Source organism: Miscanthus floridulus, chromosome 2 (genome assembly GCF_019320115.1).
Source record: "Miscanthus floridulus cultivar M001 chromosome 2, ASM1932011v1, whole genome shotgun sequence".
NCBI lineage: Eukaryota > Viridiplantae > Streptophyta > Magnoliopsida > Poales > Poaceae > Miscanthus > Miscanthus floridulus.
In genome coordinates, this window is record NC_089581.1 from 50,807,887 (window position 1) to 50,828,462 (window position 20,576).

A 20,576-nucleotide genomic window follows, 5' to 3' on the forward strand; every position below is an offset into this window, starting at 1 on the left:
AAATCTTGAAGGTAAGCATCTCAAAAACTTGTGGGAGAAGTCCTTATCCTTCACCTCTTCTCCAAGTGCTTTGAGATCATTGATAAGCACTTGAAGCCTATGAAACATCTCCGGCACACTCTCATCCTCCTTCATCTTGAAGCTTGCAAACTTCTCCTTGAGAATGTAAGCCTTTGCACATTTCACGGCTTGAGTGCCCTCAAATGATTCTTCCAACTTCTTCCAAGCCTCATGAGCCATCTCAATATTCTTGATTTGCTCAAATGTTCTTTCATCAATTGCATCATGAATAACACTTAGAGCAATGTCATTATTTTGGAGAAGTACTTCTTTAGCAGCGGTGGGATTCTCCGGATCACCAATCTCAATTTTGGTTTCTACCATCTTCCACACCTTTCTATTGATTGACTTGATATGCGTGGTCATCTTTGACTTTCAATAAGGATAATTTGTGCCATCAAATTGGGGTGGCTTCTTGGTGTTGTTGATTTGAGCCATTTTAACACCGAAGGTTGTTAAGCCTCAAATAACAGTGACCTCGGCTCTAATACCACTTGAAAGGTCCTAATGGCTAGAGGGGGGGGTGAATAGCCTAATAAAAATTTCTACAACAACACTTAACAAAATAGTTAGACAATTATGAGGCGAAACAAGTGTTGCGCTAGCCTACTCAAGATGCAAGCCACCTACCACAATTCTAGTTTAGTTAGTGTCGATTCACACAAGAGGTATGACACTACCCTATGTTAGTGTGCTCTCAAAGGCTAATTAAAGAGCCACACTAAGCAAGCAAGCAAGCTCTCACAATTAGTTACACTAAAGAGCTTGTCAACTAGTTTGCGATAATATAAAGAGAGTGATCAAGATAGTTATACCGCCGTGTAGAGGAGTGAACCAATCAATCACAAGGATGAATAACAATGAAGACCAATCGCCTCGGAATTAAAGGATGAACACAATGATTTTTACCGAGGTTTACTTGCTTATCGGCAAGCTACTCCTCGTTGTGGTAATTCACTCACTTGGAGGTTCACGCGCTAATTGGCTTCACACGCCAAACCCTCAATAGGGTGCCGCACAACCAACACAAGATGAGGATCACACAAGCCATGAGCAATCCACTAGAGTACCTTTTGGCGCTCCGCCGGGGAAAGGTCAAGAACCCCTCACAATCACCACGATCGGAGCCGGAGACAATCACCACCCTCCGCTCAATGATCCTTGCTGCTCCAAGCCATCTAGGTGGCGGCAACCACCAAGAGTAACAAGCGAAATCCACAGTGAAACATGAACACCAAGTGCCTCTAGATGCAAACACTCAAGTAATGCACTTGGATCACTCCCAATCTCACTATGATGATGAATCAATGATGAAGATGAGTGGGAGGACTTTGGCTAGGCTCACAAGGTTGTTATGTCAATGAAAATAGCCAAAGATGTGAGCCATAGCCGGCCATGGGGCTTAAATAGAAGCCCCCACGAAATAGAGCCGTTGTACCCCTTCACTAGGCACACTGCGCTCTGACCGGACGCTCCGGTCCAACTGACCGAACCCTGGACTCAGCGTCCGATCCACTGATGGACGCCACGTGTCACCAGCTTCAAATGTTGTTCGTTAGTTTTCAACAGCTATGAAGCTGACCGAACGCTCCGGCAAAGCTGACCGGACGCTGGAGCCTCAGTGTTCGGTCGAGTACAGTAAGGGTCAAAAACCAGTTTTCCTTGACCAAACGCGTCCGGTCCACCTCAACCGGACACAGCATAGCATCCGGTGGTAAACCCTAGCCTCTGTACCGCTAGTCAACGCGACTGAATGCAGGCAGTCAGCGTCCAGTGCTTTTGGATCCAGCGTCTGGTCACTTGACCGACGCTGGCATCTCCTCTGTTTTTACTTCTAATTTCTTCACCCTTGCTCTAATGTGTCAACCACTAAGTGTATCACCTTGTGCATATGTGTTAGCATATTTTCACAAATATTATCAATGGTGTTAGCATTTCACTAGATCCTAAATGCACATGCAATGAGTTAGAGCATCTAGTGGCACTTTGATAACCGTATTCTGATACGAGTTTCACCCCTCTTAATAGTACGGCTATCAAACCTAAATGTGATCACACTCTCTAAGTGTCTTGATCACAAAAACAAAATAACTCCTTTGGTTTATACCTTTGCCTTGAGCTTTTTATTTTTCTCTTTCTTCTTTTCAAGTTTAAGCCCTTATCAATGCCATGCCATCACCATTGTCATGCTATGATCTTCATAAGCTTCTCTACTTGAAGTGTGCTACCTATCTCATGATCACTTGATAAACTAGGTTAGCACTTAGGGTTTCATCAATTCACTAAAACCAAACTAGAGCTTTCACACGTGAACCTCAGGAGAAAATCATTGTGTCAACATTGTTCTTCCCGTTGGTTTGCAATCCCTTTACACAAGCTTAAGATTACTTTTATATACATTGTGCTTGTGTAGTTGCTCTTGTAATTAGTTAGCGTGTGTAGCTCACTAGTTACCTTCTTGCTTGTGTAGCATAGAAGTAGTTCCCTTGCGTAGCTAATTTGGTTTGTGTAACCTTATTAGTCACATTGCTTAGTTTGTGTAGTTAAGTATTTATGCTCTCTAATTTGGCATTGGTTGCCTTGTTATTGAGCATTGCTAGTGAGCTTAGTTGGCTTTGTGCTTTTGCTTACTAGCATATGTAGGAGCTCTCTCATTGCTTGAAGTACTAGTGGCATAGGTTTGTGTGACCTTGCTCCTAGAATTGGTTAGGTGAGCTTTAGCTAGCCCGGCACCTTTGTTGCTTAATTAGAATCTTAGCGAGGTGCTAGAGAACATAGATAGAGGGGTGTAGTCTTGGCTATACCGGTAGTTTTAATTCTATACTTGTTTTGGTTAGCCGACGTGATTGAGTTTTAGTAACAACTATTCACCCCCCCTCTAGTCGCCATCTTGACCTTACAGTAGCTGGCGATGTCCGCGCACCGAGGAGTCCCCGGCGTAGCGGGCGATGTCTAAGCATCGAGGAGTCTCCGGCGTCGCTGGCGATGTCCGAGCACTGAGGAGTCCCTGACGTAGGCGGCGATGTCCGAGCACCGAGGAGTCCCTGGTGTAGGCGGTGATGTCCGAGCACTGAGGAGTCCCCGACGTAGCTGGTGATGTTGTAGCATCGAGGAGTCCCTAGCGTAGCTGGCGATGTCCGAGCAGCGAGGAGTCCTCGGCGTAGCTGGTGATGTTCGCGCACCGAGGAGTCTCCGGCGTAGTTGGTGATGTCCAAACACTGAGGAGTTCCTAGCGTAGCTAGCGATGTCCGAGCACCGAGGAGTCCTCGGTGCCGCTGGCAACGTCCGAGCACCGAGGAGCCCCCGACATAGCTGGCGATGTTTGCAAGGTGAAGTAGGGTGAAGTGTGCCCACTTAGTCCTCAAGCACAAAGAATCCGAGGGCCGAGGAGTAACCAATGTAGCTGGCGATGAAGCACGAGCGACGAACAGTCTGGTCAACTAATCGGCGGTGAAGTGAACATTGAGCAGAAGTGACTGGCGAATAGTCTGATCAACTGGCCGACGACGAAGTCTATGGACTTAGCGGTCCGACCAGTTGATCGGTGGAGAAGTCCGAGCACTAGGTGGTCTGATCACCTAGATGATGATCCTGCAATACAAATGTGTAGATCGGGTAGTACATGATGTAAAAATATATGAACTACGGAGAAAAATCAGCAATGGCGATGAAATAGCATATGTAGCTCGACGATCAGTTGGTGTGAAGATGTATTTAATATAAACCGCCCGAACAGTTAGTGTGTAGCTAAGTCTCTAGCCCTAGCTAGCCTGTTAACTATAACACGGAGCGCGGAGCTCGTGCACGTGTAGGAGGAACAGGCGTCGCTAAGGAGCCACTACCGACCATCCATAACGCAGAGGGCAGACGCTCATGCATGTGTAGGGAGGAGCCAGAGCCAGGGCCATCTCTAGAGGCGTCCGAGCATCAACATGACTATTCGGGGGTTCGAGAAATCATTTGGAGAGCAAACATAGAGAAAATAGGTCGGAGAAACATCATGGCGATTAACGAAGATTGGAGAATATTTAGAAAAATATTAAAGCATGACTTAACTTTAGACAGAACATCTGGTCGGCGGCGTATGGCACTATCTGGTCGGTGAGAGGATGGACGTCTTCAACCTAGTCGGCGAATCTGCCCCTCAGGGCATGTTGGTAAGCAGCGGTGACGTTGGTGAACCCAAAGGATAGGGCCGTAACTCCTGGAGTTTCTCGAGCAGCCTCTAATAGATCTGGATCGGAGGATGGTCGGCGTTGAACCAGAGTGTCCAGAGACGATTCGGCGATGGAGAGGCAATCGACGAGCTTCAGACCAACCTGATTGATGGATGCGATCAAATCATCGTTGTTGATCCGCCTCCTCTGGTAGCGAGGAAGCAAGCAGTGAGTTGTTGATGAAGGCGACCTCGGAGGCGGTTCTGAGATCGGATCTGCAGTTGTAGGTGTTGGGGTGATTGGCGTAGAATCGATCTGCACCGGCTCAATGAGCTCTCCAACTCCGTCAGCGTTGATGACCCACGAGATGGATTCGACCGTGAAGATCTGGCTGGACTACGGGAGGGACAAAGAGCCTACGGAAAAAGTCATCTTATTCGACAAGGAAACAACACGTAAGCTCCTACCTGGCGCGCCAACTATCGATAGAATATCGTCGGCAGTCCTTCGAGGGGTATCCCACGAAGATAGATTGATCGGCAGAGGAGCGTGAGATCAAGAACAAGAAGGCAATAAAGACACACGAGGTAGACAGATTCAGGCCGTCAGTATGACATAATACCCTACTCCTGTGGTCTGTTGGTTTGTATTAGCTATCGCATGATATCGCGTGACTGCAGATATATGTATCTTGTCCGCTAGGGGCCCAACCTCTTCTTATATAGTCTGGAGGGAAAGGGTTACAAGGAAAATATCCTATTTGGTACTATACAATATCTTGCGGTGCACGCCGAGTAGCGCCGTGCACGTCTTGATCTTGTGGGCTGGGCCACCACTGATGGTGCGGCCCATGTCTTGTCTTGTGGATACCGGGGGCCATACCCCCACACTATTGCAACATAAAAATCTTTTGAAAGTAAATTATAGAATGGAAAGAGAGTGCTAGGAAGACTTAATTTTTTTACGAGATATTGAAGTGTTAGTACTCTTTATTATTTATTGTTGGAGCATGGAAATATGAGTCCATACCATTTTTTTTATTGATGATAGCAAGGTTTCTAGTTCATGGGAACTATTATTCTAGGTTTATGGCACAAAAATATTTAATATTTACTTGGGAAATTGTTCCAAAGATAAAATTGTTTTTATTTTAAAAAATGTTGTTATTGCTTCTTGGTTTGTGAAATTGGTATATGTAAGAGAATAGATATGAAATCGACAAGAATAAAAAATTAAGAGGGAGAGAAAGAAAATTTAAAAACAGAAATTTTCAAAGAAGCTGTGGAAGAAAACCGGCCCACAAGAAAGCCCGCCCGTGCGTCTTTTTTTTTTCTCGCCGTCGATGACCTGCATGCATTCCCCTTCCGTCCGCTGCATTCCTCTTCCCTCCTCGTTCTCTCTCTCTCTCCCCCCTCTCGCTCTCAGACGCTGGTGGGCCGCCGCCGCCCTAAGCCAGGTGCAGGTGCTGAGGCTTTCGTTGGTCTCTTCGCCGGCGACGAGCACCAGGTACTCCCACCCCTTCTCTTCCCTTCCCTTATGCTGTGCGAAGCTGAGCACCGAAACCCTAACCTAAAGCTATTTAGCTATTTGATTTGACAAGCCTCCTAACTTCGAAGTTTTCGCAAAAATTATTGGGTGTACATGTGGACACCCATGTCCCTTTACTGGATCCGCCCCTGATTGGAGCAAGTTCATCTTTCTTGTAGTTGTACCTCTTCTAAAGCTTGGATGTGATACAGTGTTTGTTAGGAATTGCTTGGTACCTTCCAATATGAAACCCTTGCCTTCTGGTTTCTAATTTTAGGTAGAAGAATTGTTTCTCTTTTAATATTTTGAAAAAGCCAGCCTGTATTCTACCTAACATGTTTTCTCTAAGGCTGCTATGCGATCTTTTTGTTAGTCACAGTCTATTGGTTAGAGTCATAGAGATCCTTAGAAGCATTGCAAACCATTTTCTGAGTTTTGGTCTTCCCTTTCAAGAGTGGACAACCAGACCATAGTCGATATGCCTCAAGCACTACCTGTATCTTATATTGTTTGTGTAATGTGTATGAGTTTTTTCATGCCTTCTTAAACTGTGTGGCCTTAGAAATCTTAAACTTTCTGGGCTATTCAGGTGCATGTACATCTAAGAACATTCATTTTTATTTTTTAAAAACTATAATATTTTAGTCAGATTAGATTATATGTTTATAGCATGTGTTTAATTGTTTAATAATTTAGAACATCTTTTTGTCAAGCTGATGTCCAGTCACATTTTGCAGGTTCAGTGATGAGTGGGCTTCTCATGAGCTTCCCTGAGTGATGCTTCATATGTTTTCTAACATGTAACATCTCCCGATGTTATCCGTGTACTGGATATATCCTTAGAAGTCAGAGATGCAGAAGTCTGATCATCATGAGCAGAAGCTAACTTCACCAAGAGGGTTAATCCATAAGATACTTCGTCGTACAAATAGCAGGCGTTCTCCCACTGCAGCTGATCAACAACCTTCTCCTGTATCTCCAGAAACAAGCAACTCATCAATATTCTCAAAGCAAAAGGATGCTGATGATGCCATCAAGGATTCAGAAAAGCCGAGCACACATACTATCAGAATTGAAGATGAGAAATCTGATTTGCTAGGGTATGAAGTTTATTCTGGGAAGCTTACATTAGATAACAAAGCAAAAAATTCAACGAGTGAACAGTCTGGATCAGGGTCTAGTAGCAATTGCTTTGATGCCAGGCTCAGCACTGAAGCCCTTATATGGGGTTCTAACATCCTTAAGCTTGAGGATATTGTATCTGTAAGTTATCTCATTGACTTGCAAAACTCACATCTATATTTTTCAGTTCTACTGTGTGTCCACAACATTTGGAATCAATTTAATATCAAATGACCATGCAGGTATCATATAATTCTGGTCTCCGGCATTTCACCGTGCATGCGTGTCCTCTTGAAAAAAGATCCAGTGGACTCTCCTGCTTTATGAAGCCTAGAAGAACCCAAAAGGACTTGAAGTTCGTATCCACTTCTCCGTACGAGGCCTTTCGGTGGGTTAATAGTTTTGCAGACCAGCAATGCTACATAAACCTGTTGCCTCACCCCATGGCATCTAGCAAGAAGCATTCTTCTGAACTCATTCAGTTTGATGCCATGTTTGATCCTTATGTTAAATGTCGGTCTCCACCAAAGATACTTGTCATCTTGAACCCTCGATCTGGACATGGTAGATCTAGCAAAGTTTTTCATGGAAAAGTGGAACCCATATTTAAGGTATGTCTAGCTGAGTAAAAGCATGCATCTTATCTCAATATTGGATCTGTGCTGTCGCTTCTACTAGGAAGATTAACGAAGAGAATCTAGTCAACTTATAGTCATGCTTCCCAAGATCATATTTAGTCAGGTGTTTCATACAAAGACGAATGTTAGGGCAATCTTCATTCAACTAAACTTCATGCTATGCTTGTGTTACATGTTTTGTGATTGTATTAAGATATCTGTTTTAACTGAAAAAACAACGAATTACAAAGTTCCCAGTCATACCAACATTATCTAGTCAAATAGAAACGTTGACAGTGTATATTTATGGATAGGTAGGTGAAGAATTATGTATAATTCATTGGTCCAGCCTGCTTAGAGCATTTAGTGTGTATTCTTATAATAGACAATCTCAATTTTATGGTTTCATACTTTAATTATCTCACTGGGATATTCTTTATGTTAAATTCGAGCTGGGACTTCTGCTGTGCTTTAGAAGCATCAGCATGCATCTAGTGGCTGTCAAAGAACCATGTTATCCATGTCTTACCAGGACTCATTATAAAAGGTTCTTTGGCTAAGTCATGTGTAGTTGGCAAGGCATCTAGTTGTTATTGTTCATATATTTTGGGAAAATGGTAATTGAAACTTTGGAAAGCTGCTCCTTGCTCCTAATTATAGTTTTCGTCCAAGATTCTGTTGGAAATGCAACCCTAGTAGATTAACTTGTTGAGAAAGCATGGTGTCTAAATGAATCATGACTTTGATGCCATTATGTAGATGTCTGATTCAACTCTGCTCAGCCCTTGACCCCTTGTTATATGTTCAGATAGTTTCGTCTCTGCTGCCTTACTGTCGTTTTCTTGCTTTATGATCATGCCTTTTAGGACTATTCTTGACCTGTGGTGGCAGTCATAGAATGCTGAAGTTATTAACCTTTTTATATACAAAGAAATATATGTCATCATACTTTTATTGTTAACGCATTCTGTGTTTTTTCAGTATCTCAGGAACTTTGGTATGGTTTAATAATAAGTGCTAGCCACAGCTTGCAGGTTTCAAGATGGAAGTGGTAAAAACTACACATGCTGGTCATGCAAAATCTCTTGTATCAACTATTGATTTTAGTACCTGTCCTGATGGTATATACAATTTCACATCTTAGATTAGTGTTTTACATTCATCATCTGCCTCACTTTTTGCCTGTATTTGCTAGGTATTGTATGTGTGGGTGGTGATGGAATTGTAAACGAGGTTAGTACTTATTAGTTTCATCCATGCATATATTCCTTTTTGCTGATTTCGAGGTGTCTTTTCTTGCTACAGCGTTTTTAAACCTGCTAGAGAAAAGGTGATTGTAATGACAGGCTTATCAACCCCATTTCTGACATCCGCACCTTGTGTGGCTTTCGCCATCAATAAACCAGAACAATTTTCTAACTGGCCTAGTAACTCCTCAACTTGACCTACTCTTTCGGGAACTACTTGCTCACAATCTTATCTTCTAGGGTCTTGTCTGAACGGAGGTTATCAACATGTCTCAAGTTTAGTAATTGTGGGGTGATTGACTTGCATTGGGTTCTTAAACTGAGTCACACTAGCATATGATACCTCTTGGCCTGAACACTAACCTGGTCAACCCTTTTTCATGAAGCAAAGACACGAGTTTTAGCAGGTCACTGTGTGTTACCCACGTGGGTCCTTGAGTGCATGTAACATGTTAGTGTTTTCCTTCAGGGGATCTTATGTAGGAGCACACAAGAAATTCTGTACATCATATATGATTTTTCCCATGCCAAGTTTTTAGATTTTTTTAATCCATAGGAATTCTAAATCGTGTTCAGATGTATTACTCACCGTGGTTCTAAGTTTTGAGGGACCTATTTGTTTGCTACTACCATACCTCCTGAAACACCATTTAGGTCCTTGTATGTTTGCTAGTTCTCTGAAGCCATCCTTTCCTTGCATGTCACAGAAATAGTAATTTGTATGTCAACTACAGGTTCTGATGTAGTAATCAATCCATTGTGTAGGTTCTCAATGGTCTTCTATGCAGAGATGATCAAAATATGGCTGCCTCTGTTCCAATAGGTATAATACCTGCTGGGTCTGATAACTCACTTATTTGGACAGTCTTGGGTGTCAAGGATCCAATTTCTGCAGCATTGTCAATTGTCAGGGTAAAGAACACTTTGTTTTGTTTCAATTCTACTTCATCTTCTGTGTCTTTGTGCTCCTATTTGGTATTTGCATGTAACTGACAGCTGGGGCTATTCATTTCCCTGCTGTAAAATATTCTATTATGAGCTAGGTTGAAGTGAACTACATATTTTGTTTGTGATTAATGGTGATTTTGAATTACGAAGAGATAAGCATATCTAATCTTGGATTTTTTTTTCCTGCCCCTTTATTCCCACAATTGCCATCCTACAATGTCACTTCGTTGCCCATGCAACCCGAATCTACCTGTCTTCATATCATCTCTCTTTTTCTCAGTATTGGTATGATGAACAAGCTAACTTCTTTACATGTGCAATCTTCTGTATGTCCAAGTTACCATCTCTCCTCTACATTCACTTGGCCATGTAATGTTACCCTGCTGTTGACACACTACACATCCATGTTAAATGGTGCATTCCAGTGGCTGTGTATTGCCATCGTGCTGTCAGCACCACCCATGTTTCTCCATACTAGATGCTCACTAATTGGGTTTGCCTGTGATCTTGATGTAGGATAAGTAGCTCAAGTTTTCTTCTGTAGCTCTATCCTTGCTGGCTATGTTGTTTCTCCAGTGCTTTGAGGCATCCTAGAGAGTAGAGTGGTTAAAACATTGTCTCATGTAGGGTTTCAGTCACACTGTGTCAGAAAGTCCTTTTAACCTTTCTAGTACTGAAACTGCAAATCTGATGTATTCTGAATTGAGTATAAGCTGCCATAACTCCTGTCATAATGTCTACTTGGAGCAACTGTGCTTTTGAAATTATATATTATATTAGGAAAGGCAAAAAAGGGAAACATACCTACATGAAATTTATCGGCTTAGTATAATGCTGCCTGATTCATCCAGTTCTCCTTCTCAAGCATGGTTTTTCTTTGTTAATAAGTACCTTAGAAGATTGAAAAATAGTTGATGAAGCAAGTTTAATTGTTGCAAGTTAAAGCTTTTCAATAGGTGAAAGTATGGTATGTCTATCTGTCTACTGTTTGTACATTTGATTGCATAATTTAATCAATAGATGTTCTTCAGTACTTTTTTAAGTTTTAGCTTGAACAGTTTGATGTGGGTATGTGTGGTTCTATGTAAATGTTTATTGAACCACCTGTTGGTTGCAGGGAGGTCTTACACCTATTGATGTTTTTTCTGTTGAATGGATTCAAAGTGGGACTATGCATTATGGCACAACCGTATCATATTTTGGTTTTGTTAGCGATGGTAAATATTCAACATGTCAGACTTTTTATCTGTCTTGGTTCTCTAAAATTAGCCTTTGAGCTAGGCTTTAGGTCACTTTTTAGTTTTTCTGCTATTAAAAAAAGTGACGTTCCATCATCTCTTGCAGTTCTTGAGCTCTCAGAGAAATATCAGAAGCATTTTGGTCCTTTACGATACTTTGTAGCTGGTTTTCTCAAATTCCTGTGTTTGCCAAAGTACAGTTTTGAATTGGAATATCTTCCAGTGTCAGATGTCAATGGCGCTGAGCATAAAATTTTGGCAGGACAAGAAAAGGTCGATGCATCTGATCTATATGATGATGTAGTTTGGAGATCAAGAGCAGAATGTTTACCACGCGCCTCAAGTTTATCTAGCATTGATTCAATAATGTCTACAGGCATTATGTCTGGGGCAGAGCTGGAGGTTTGTAGTCCTTGTGCAAATAATGAACCTTCTGAGGTTGTTCGTGCACTTGACCCGAAATCAAAGCGCTTATCATTAGGGAGAGGGAGCACATTTAAAGAACCAGAAGAAGTGCTTCATCCCCATTCCCATGGTACATCGACTCCCAACTGGCGTAGATCTAAGTCAAAATCAAGGACTGAAAAGGCAAGGCCAGGCTTGTCTGCTACAAATGATGCAAAATCCTCTAAGGTTAACGCAGACAAAGAGGACACGTCGTCCACAATTTCTGATCCTGGACCTGTGGCTGTATGGGATTCAGGACCAAAGTGGGACGATGAACCTAAATGGGATAATCAACCTAACTGGGAACCTGAGACTTCAATTGAGCTCCATAGTCCTCGCGAGGACATTGAGCTTGGTCTGACTAAGGAGCTGGTACCGAGCTTAGATGAAAGATGGACAGTTAGGAAAGGGCGCTATCTTGGTGTACTGGTGTGCAACCATTCATGCAAGACTGTGCAGAGTCTGAGCTCTCAGGTTGTTGCTCCCAAGGCTGAATATGATGACAATTGTTTGGACCTGCTGTTAGTTGGTGGAAGTGGAAGACTGAGATTACTGAGATTTTTGGTGCTTTTGCAGTTTGGAAAGCACATCTCTCTTCCAAATGTAGAATATGTAAAGGTATGCTATGGCTGCTTCTCTTTGCCTAGTGTTGAATCTTCCATTACTCTATACATGATAGTGTTGCTTTGATTTTGGCTTGATGCCTTGATGAATGCCATGCTTTCTGTCATGCATGTTCTTGTATGATTTACTGTCATGGAATTTATTTCCATGGCATTTCATGCGAATGTCACAACCATTGGACGTTGCCATGGTTAATGATTTATGTGTTTATCATTCTTTCAGAATTTTTCATGTGAGTTTTTTTTAACTCTTCATTTTATTGCTGTGCTAAATTCAGGTGAAGTCTGTGAGGCTCAAGGCAGGCCCAAATACACACGATGGATGTGGTATTGATGGTGAACTACTCCATGTCAAGGGGCAAGTTCGCTGTAATTTGTTGCCTCAACAATGCCAATTGATGGGCCGGCCAGTGAAAAATCCTGTACAGTAGCTGTAAATACACTGCTCTGCGGACTGTCTGCAGCTCTGAGATCAGCCCAGAATCTTGCACCTGTACAAGCGGCAAACCGTGGAATTTTGTTCGCATCCACATTCAGTAATTATATTCAGAAGTCAGAACAGCCTAGCTGACACTCAGCTCCAGAGATGTACATTTGTGGTTGATGAGCAGGAGGTGCTGGGTGGGTGCTATTTATCCAGATGTAAAGCCAAAGCCTATCTCAGACAGCAGCTTGTTGCGCACCTCTTGCTTTTGCCTTTTTCTCGTCGGATAGAATACATACAACCATCCTGATGAGTGTACTTGCTCCAGAACCTAGTGTCCACCTCCACCCCCAGGTGTGTTTGGAGGTCCCTGATGCAAGCCACTTGATATACTCATTACCCTTCTATTATAGGGACAACACACCAGTGCTGTGTCCTTGATCAGTTTGTTGTGTTTGCAAAGTGTGAATAAGACTATAGGACTGTTGCATTCCCAGTACAGCGTAGGGTTTCAGCAGAAAGGGATGAACGATATTTTGTGGCGATGCTGCCTGTTTTCATTGTGATTTGTAAACTGTGATGATGTATGAGCTGTGTACTAATTTGTAAACATTGTCTGCCATACGATTGTTTCTGAGATGTGGTATTCTCTGCTGGGGAATAAGCAGCGTAGCTTCAGGGAGGCGCTCTCATCCCTCGTTTTGTATGCTGCCAGCAAGCAGTGCTCGCACTAGGAACATGTAACCATGAGGCAAATTTTCGGTTGGGGTTGCGAGGAAGATTGAGGCAGATGTTCATGTAGCTGCCCTGGCTGGCGCTGGTTGTGAGAGAGATTGTGGTAGCTGTTCATGTACCTGGCCTGCCTGGAGCCCTAGACCTTGCCTGGCCTGCCCTGATTTGTCTCTCTCAAGCATGCAAGGAAAAACTGGCGTGCACAAGGCCCAAGATCCAGACAGATAAGGACTTTGGCAGCAGGTTGGTTGGACACTGAGCAAGGCGGCCGTTGTAACTCAGACCTCTCCAGTACTGCTCGGCGTGATGGAAGCGCGGGTTAGTAGCATTCGGTCGCTGCTGTAGAGTTGCCTCTATTTCCTTTGAACTGTTGCTGTGTGAAACAGTGTTTGCTGAGTGGCACTTCATGTAAAATATAAGCTTATTCGCCTTGATATACTTCATTCTTTATGAAGGATAAACGTTTCGGCTTTTTTACATAATAATATTTGTCATACACTTGAAAACCCATGCTTGGTAGGACCGAGAGTTATCTTTTTCCATGGCTGTTGGTACATTTATATAGGCAGGAGAGCTCTCTCTTAACATCAATTAGCAATATGGTACTAATTAATGTCGCATGTTTCACCTCCACTCATGGGCTTTAAAGCCGTCCCTTATTAAAAGCCCATTAGTATTATACTAATGGATTATGTTTTAGCCGGTCAATTTTTTTTGAAGTGTTTGCATTCATAGGGGTTTGTACGCTCAGAGCGTATGTATCTGCTCTAAAAAAATATGCAAATATAGTAGATTCCGTATATCTTTTGAAAAGCTATATGTATTTTGGATGGAGAGAGTATTATAGTTGGCCAACCGGGCCGCCCGGCCCGGCACGGGCACGGGCCCGGTCAGGCACGGCCCGGCAAGGCACGGCACTAAGCGGCACGGTGGCCCGCCGTGCCGTGCCTGACGTGCCACCGTGCTGAGACAGCAGCCTAGGCACGGCCCTATCAGGGCTGAAGCGTGCCGTGCCGTGCCTCCAGGCACGGTGGCACGTCAGTGCCGTGCCAGCCCAGGCACTATGAACATTTTCTGTCACAAGCAATTTGACAGCATCATATTTAACTTCACAAGCACATTTTCAAATCAACAACTCCAGAAATTGAAGTGGAGAAGCAAAATCAGATCAAACACACAGAGAGTTAAGAAAATAGTAATAGATAGGGAGCTTGTGCAATGGCTGCCTCATTAAAAACCCACCTAGGTAAAACTCACCCTTGTGAGAAACCCTAGGCAGGAAAAGAGTACAGCCAAGCTCCAGATAAGTTCATTGTTCTTAATCTTACATCATTGTCCAAGTTTCAAATTACAATCCCATTACAGAAATAATAACTAAGAGAGAAACTAATTGTCCAAGGTCTTCAAAAGCTTCTTCAATAATCATTGTCCAGTTGTCCTTGTCCTTGTCCTTGTCCTCCAAATTGTGCTGCAGAGAGAACAGAGTTAGCATTAGGATAATGATGTAGATTTACTGATGTCCTCCACATTGAGTTAGGTTATAGTTTAGTGATGTACCTTGGCATCAATAAGCACTAATCGAGATAGAGTTCTTCAAATGCTTCTTCAAGCTCCTTGTCCTCCACATTGTGTTGCAGCCTTGCCTCCGCCAACTCCCAGTCTTTGATGCAGGTGAGCATCTCCACCGTCTCCGGCTTCAGCCTCCTCCGCCGCTCCTCGATGATCCTGCCAGTCATGCTAAAAGTGGATTCTGAAGATATGGTAGACACAGGAACAGTTAAAACATCCTTAGCCATGATGGACAGCACTGGATATGTCAGTTTGTGCTCATGCCACCATCTCAAGATGTCAAATGAATCATCCAACTGGCTAACAGTGTCACAGTCCAAGTAGTTAACAAGTTCAGATGCATTAGAACCTGTAGAAGTAGCAGCATGCAGCAAAGCAGTAGCAGATGTATCTCTAGACAGATTAAGAGTAGAATGCAGCATAGAAGTAGAAGATGTACCCCCACCAGAAGAATTAGAATCATCATCATATATTTCATCCCAAGCAGACCTTTTCTTACCAGACAGGTTTTGAGGGACAGTCCTCCTCAACCTAACAGCTCCAAACTTCTCCTCATACTTATTGTAAACATCTGTCAGTCTAGCTCTAGTGCCAACCTGGTAAGCACTGTAATCTGTACTAGTAAGGTTCATCAACTTTCTCAGCACTTTTGAGAAACCTTTCATTTTAGCTCTAGGGTCCAAGATGAATGCAAAAGAATAGAGCAAATGTATGTCCCTCCAATACTTATTATATTTGTCTACCATAGGTTGAATCACATCTCTAAGGTGAATGTCATTAGCATAATTATTCAGGTGTATAGCAATTTTAACAAGATAATGAAGCATAAGTGGAGATGTAGGATAATAAACACCAGACAATGCAACTGTAGCATCATAGAACAGTTCAAGAAACTTGAATACTTTTTCAGCAACAGTCCAATGCTCCTCAGTTAGAAGCAACTCACCATCTTCAACTCTAGGATAGTTGGCATGAATGAAAGTAGTGAAAGGATCTTTATGAGGAAACAAAGTCTTAAGCATGAGATATGTAGAGTTCCACCTCACATCCATGTCCAACTGAAACTTTCTTGGCCTAAAACCAGCTGCAATGCAGTAGTTTTTGTATGCTGCAATTCTCTGGTTAGATGAGTTCAAAAATGATATTGCAGTTCTAAAAACTTCAATCAAAGGTTTAAGAAAGTCAAGTGCCTCCTTAACAATCAGGTTGATTATATGACATGCACAACGCTGATGCAAGAACATAGTAGTAACAGCAGATTCAAGATGTCTTGGATCCTCTGCAGGAACCTCAAGACCAAGATATTTAGACAAAATAGGTCTAAGCATACGCATGGCAGAAACATTAGATGAAGCATTGTCCAAAGTAACAGCAAACACTTTTTCAAGAACACCATATTCACTAAGTACAGATGCAACTCTATCAGCAATGTTCTGTCCATTATGGGAACAATCAATAAGCACAAGACCAAGCACCCTCTTCTCTAGTTGCCAATCAGGATTTATGTAATGAGCAACAACACTAAGATAATCCTCTTTGGCATTGCCAGACCATATATCGGAGGTAAGGCAAACACAGTTAACAGAATCAGAAGCAAGTCGTTCAACAAGCTTAACCTTTCTTTCATCAAACATTTTGGTCAAGTCTCTAGTGGTGGTTTGTCTAGAGACAGCAACAAACTTAGGATTATGAGCATTTTTTATGTACTCCTCAAAAGCATTAGATTCACCAAAGCTGATAGGAACATCTACCCTAGCAAGCAATCGACACAATTCAGTACGAGCACGCATAGGACAGTACTCCCAATTACGCATAGAACCATCAGGATTAAAAGAGATTTGAGACTGAGTATAGTTCCTAGTTTTCTCTAGCCTCTTAGCACATTTAGCACGGTGACGACGAAGATGTCCAGTGCCACCACTAGATCTATCGGAGTACTCCTTGTGGCAATGGATGCAGACAGCGCCAGACCTGATTTTCTTACCTTTGGGACCGATTTTGAAGAGCTTCTTGAAGTCGTTCCAGACATCAGAGGTAGATGGGCGTGATACCTTGTCATCGTCGTCGTTCTCACCATCTTCTTCTCCACCACCCCCTTCTGGAGCATCAAGGTCGATGGGGTCCCCCTCTGCGCCAGCTCGAGCTCCACGGCCGAAGAGCTCTTCTAGGTCGTCTTCGCCCATGTCGTCGTCTTCGTCATCACCAGGGAGGCTCCGCAGCCTCTCATCTTCGTCTTCATCTTCCATGGCCGTGGCACTAGCCTCCACCGTGTCTTCAGAGACAGCGGGGGGCCGGGCCACGGCCGGCATTCTCACTGGCGCTGGCCTCAAACGGCTACCAAAACACAAAAGAGAAGAAGAAGAAGTTAGATCGGGAACGGAGAAGAAGTGAGACCAGATCTAGGGTTAGGGTTTCTTACCTCCCAGTCGCCGGCGACGTAGAAGGAGCTCCGACTCCTCCGAGCAGCAGCGGATCAGCGGATCTGTAGAACAAAACACACAAGTTAGAAGAAGTTAGATCGGGAACGAAGAAGAAGAAGTGAGACCAGATCTAGGGTTAGGGTTTCTTACCTCCCAGTCGCCGGCGACGTAGAAGGAGCTCCGACTCCTCCGAGCAGCAGCGGATCAGCGGATCTGTAGAACAAAACACACAAGTTAGAGAAGAACTGAAGACGAAGAAGCAAGATGAACGGGGAGCTGCGGGATGGCAAGAAGAAGTAGAGGTGGGTATCCTACCTGGATCTTCGTAGCTCCGGCTCAGGAGCCGCCGGAGGGCGAGACGTAGAGGAGGGGACGACGGCGAGCCGCCGTCGCCCTCGCCCCTGGGAGTCGCCGTTCGCCACGGCTGACGGCGCGCAAGCGAGGAGACCGGCGCGGGGGAGTGGGAAATGAAGTAGGGTTTCGGGTGGGAGAGGGGAGTGAGGCCGGCGCGGCTTATATACACCGCGTTCCAACGGTCGGATCCAACGGTTAGAATCATTTAGGGTTCCTGATCCAACGCCTGGCGTTCATCAGGCCGTGCCGATGCCGGGCCAGGCCGCTTTTCCGTGCCGTGCCCGTGCTGGCCCATGGGCCGAACTCAAGGCCCAGGCACGGGCACGGGTACGGGCCGTGCCAGGCACGGGGACGGGGCCATGCGGGCCGGGCCGTGCTTGGGCCGTGCTTTATCGGGCCGTGCCCGTGTCAGCCCAGCGGGCCTGGCCCATCTGGAAAACTTTAGAGAGTATTACGCAGTCATCGCACTAGCAAATAACCGGTGCATGCAATTTTTACTAAAGAAAAGAACAACTGAATGCACAGAACAAAACACATTGCGTGCTGTACCACAGCATCAGCAAACAGAGCTATAGATGCAGGCTTGTTATTCCCACAGCCCACAGGAAGGACATTGCGTCCCCCGGCCGCCGCCCGCCGCCCGCCGCCCGTCACGGTAGCGCGTGGCGGTCGGTCGGCGAGCTAGCACCTGCAATGGCATCCCTGCACTAGCGCGAGTCGCCCTGGGGACACGCACCGCCAGCCTCGCCGCCCTCCGTAGTGGCACATGTCCCGGCACGCGGCGTTCGACGGGTCGCACTGCTCCACGGGGATGGTCACCCCGCACGGCACGCTCGACGGGTAGTCCGAGTCCACCCACGCCGCCTTCGCCGGAGGAGGAGGCGCCGCCGCGAGGAGGAGGACCGCTGCATGCAAAGCCAGCGCGCGCGGATCAGACAATCGGATCGATCGGATGAGTGAGTGAGTGCATGCATGCATGCTGCGCCACGCGAGACGGCACTGGCGCGCTCTCGCACGACGGGCCGGTGAGCGCGGCCACGAGAACGACGTCGACGAGGACGCGCGCCATGCGATCTCTGTTCCGGCGCGCTGGGAACCTGGGACGCGAGGCGGCGACAACGATGTCGTCTGGGCTGGTGGCTCTATGGCGTTCGGTGCGCGCTACGAATATAGGGGTGGTGGTCACGGCCTCATGGGTACCGGTACCGCCGCCGCCGCCGCCGCCAGGGAGGATTGATAAGCGGCGCGGCGAAGGCATGGTGGGGACTGGGGGTGGGGCAAGAACACGTGACACGACGCGGGTACTGTTCACTATAGCATACTAATTGTATACTGGTAGTACATACAAATATATATGATCCGACTGTCAACTAATTGTATGTAGTATTGATTAATTGGCTGGCTAATTAGGACGCGCGTATCACGGCAGGCCTTTTTTTCTTGCGAGATATATATCACCGATTACTGACTGCTGCTATAAGAATACATACAGAGGCTCTTTTCCTTTACCATGCAAATATGCGTCACGCCACTGCCACCTGAGCTGTTAATAAAAATCAGAACAGCCGGTAAATGACGGAATTTATTATATTTATTAAATGCAAATATGTATATGTATATCTATACTTATATAAATATGTATATTGAATTTATTATATTTATTAAATGCAAATATGTATGTGTCACGCCACTGCCACCTGAGCTTATAAAAAGAAAATAATAAATATGTATATCTATATCTATACTTATATAACATTAAAGTGCTAAAATTTCTCTAGGCGATATCGAATTCGATTCCAAGGCATATTGGAGCAGTCCCTCTCCCGTGTTGTACGAGTTAACGTGACGTGTCGAAGCACAATACAGAATCTAAATCTAAAACAAACCGATATATGAGTTAGAGCAGTACATATCTAGGTAGTACGGAATTTGATTCGAAGACTGTGAGCCCCCACTAATGGGCCAAGTGGGCTGATCTGATGGCTCGGTCGAATGACAATCACTGTAGCGCGGCTCTGGTTGCTGGCTACTGTAGCATACGTAATACTGTAGCTGCGCGAGTTTAGTCCCACATCTGAACCTGGGAGGCAACCGAACCAACTTAAAAGCCTGAGCTCTGAAAAGCTATTGAACTTTAATATAAACTTCTTACACGAAACAAGAACAAAAACGTAAATGAGTTATTTAGCAGGTATGGTTCATTTAATGGGTAGAGGTGAGACCGTGAGACCCCACTAGTGGGCCGATCTGATGGCTGGGCCTGCTGGTCACTGTAGCACATGAAAACATGGCTGGGCCTGCTGGTCACTGTAGCACATGAAAACTTGAACACTGTAGCTACATGAGTTTAGTCTCACATCAGAACCTGGGAGGCAACAGAACCAACTTAAAAGCCTGAGCTCTGGAAGCTATTGAACTCTGGTTTGAACTTTTTGCGCGAAGCGAGGACGAAAGCACAAGTGAGTTAATTAGCAGGTGTAGTCCATTCAACGTGTAGAGTGAATCTTAACCGTGTAGAGTAAATCTTAGCCGTGTTCCCAGGCTAAGAGTTACAAAGACGTATCTTATAAATAAAAAATAATAAATATGTATATCTATATCTATGCTATATCTATACTTATATAATATTAAAGTGGTAAAATTTCTCTAGGCGATATGGAATTTGATTCCAAGACATATTCGAGCAGATCCCATGTTGTACGAGTTAACATGACGTGTCAAAGCATAGTATGGAATCTAATTCTAAAACAAACCGATATATGAGTTAGAGCGGTACATATCTAGGTAGTACGGAATTCGATTCGAAGACGTATTAGAACAGATAACGAGACCATTACATAAATCTTTAAATCACAAGTCATCCATGAGACCACTTAGTAAGCTGTACATTCCGTTGCAACGCACGTGCATGTTTTGCTACTTTATTCTAAATTATAATATATTTTAGACTATTCAATTCTATCCACGTGTGACTGCCTTTTAAACCCCATCTATACATGTTTTTTAAACATGATCTTGCCTAGAATGACTCAATGTAATTGGTAACCAAAAATAATGGCATGCATATAATCTTTTTTAAATCATGTCTTAC

General features: G+C 44.2%; 1 protein-coding gene across 1 annotated transcript; it reads left to right on the forward strand.

The window, feature by feature from the left end:
• Positions 1 to 5,566: 5,566 nt before the first annotated feature.
• LOC136523726 (sphingoid long-chain bases kinase 1-like) lies at positions 5,567 to 13,618 on the forward strand. The gene is made up of 9 exons (XM_066517311.1): positions 5,567 to 5,723; positions 6,482 to 7,007; positions 7,109 to 7,477; positions 8,511 to 8,604; positions 8,679 to 8,716; positions 9,496 to 9,642; positions 10,796 to 10,895; positions 11,023 to 11,981; positions 12,265 to 13,618. The coding sequence occupies exons 2-9, from the start codon at positions 6,597 to 6,599 to the stop codon at positions 12,415 to 12,417; spliced, it is 2,271 nt and encodes a 756-aa protein (XP_066373408.1). The 5' UTR covers positions 5,567 to 5,723; positions 6,482 to 6,596; the 3' UTR covers positions 12,418 to 13,618.
• Positions 13,619 to 20,576: the final 6,958 nt, after the last annotated feature.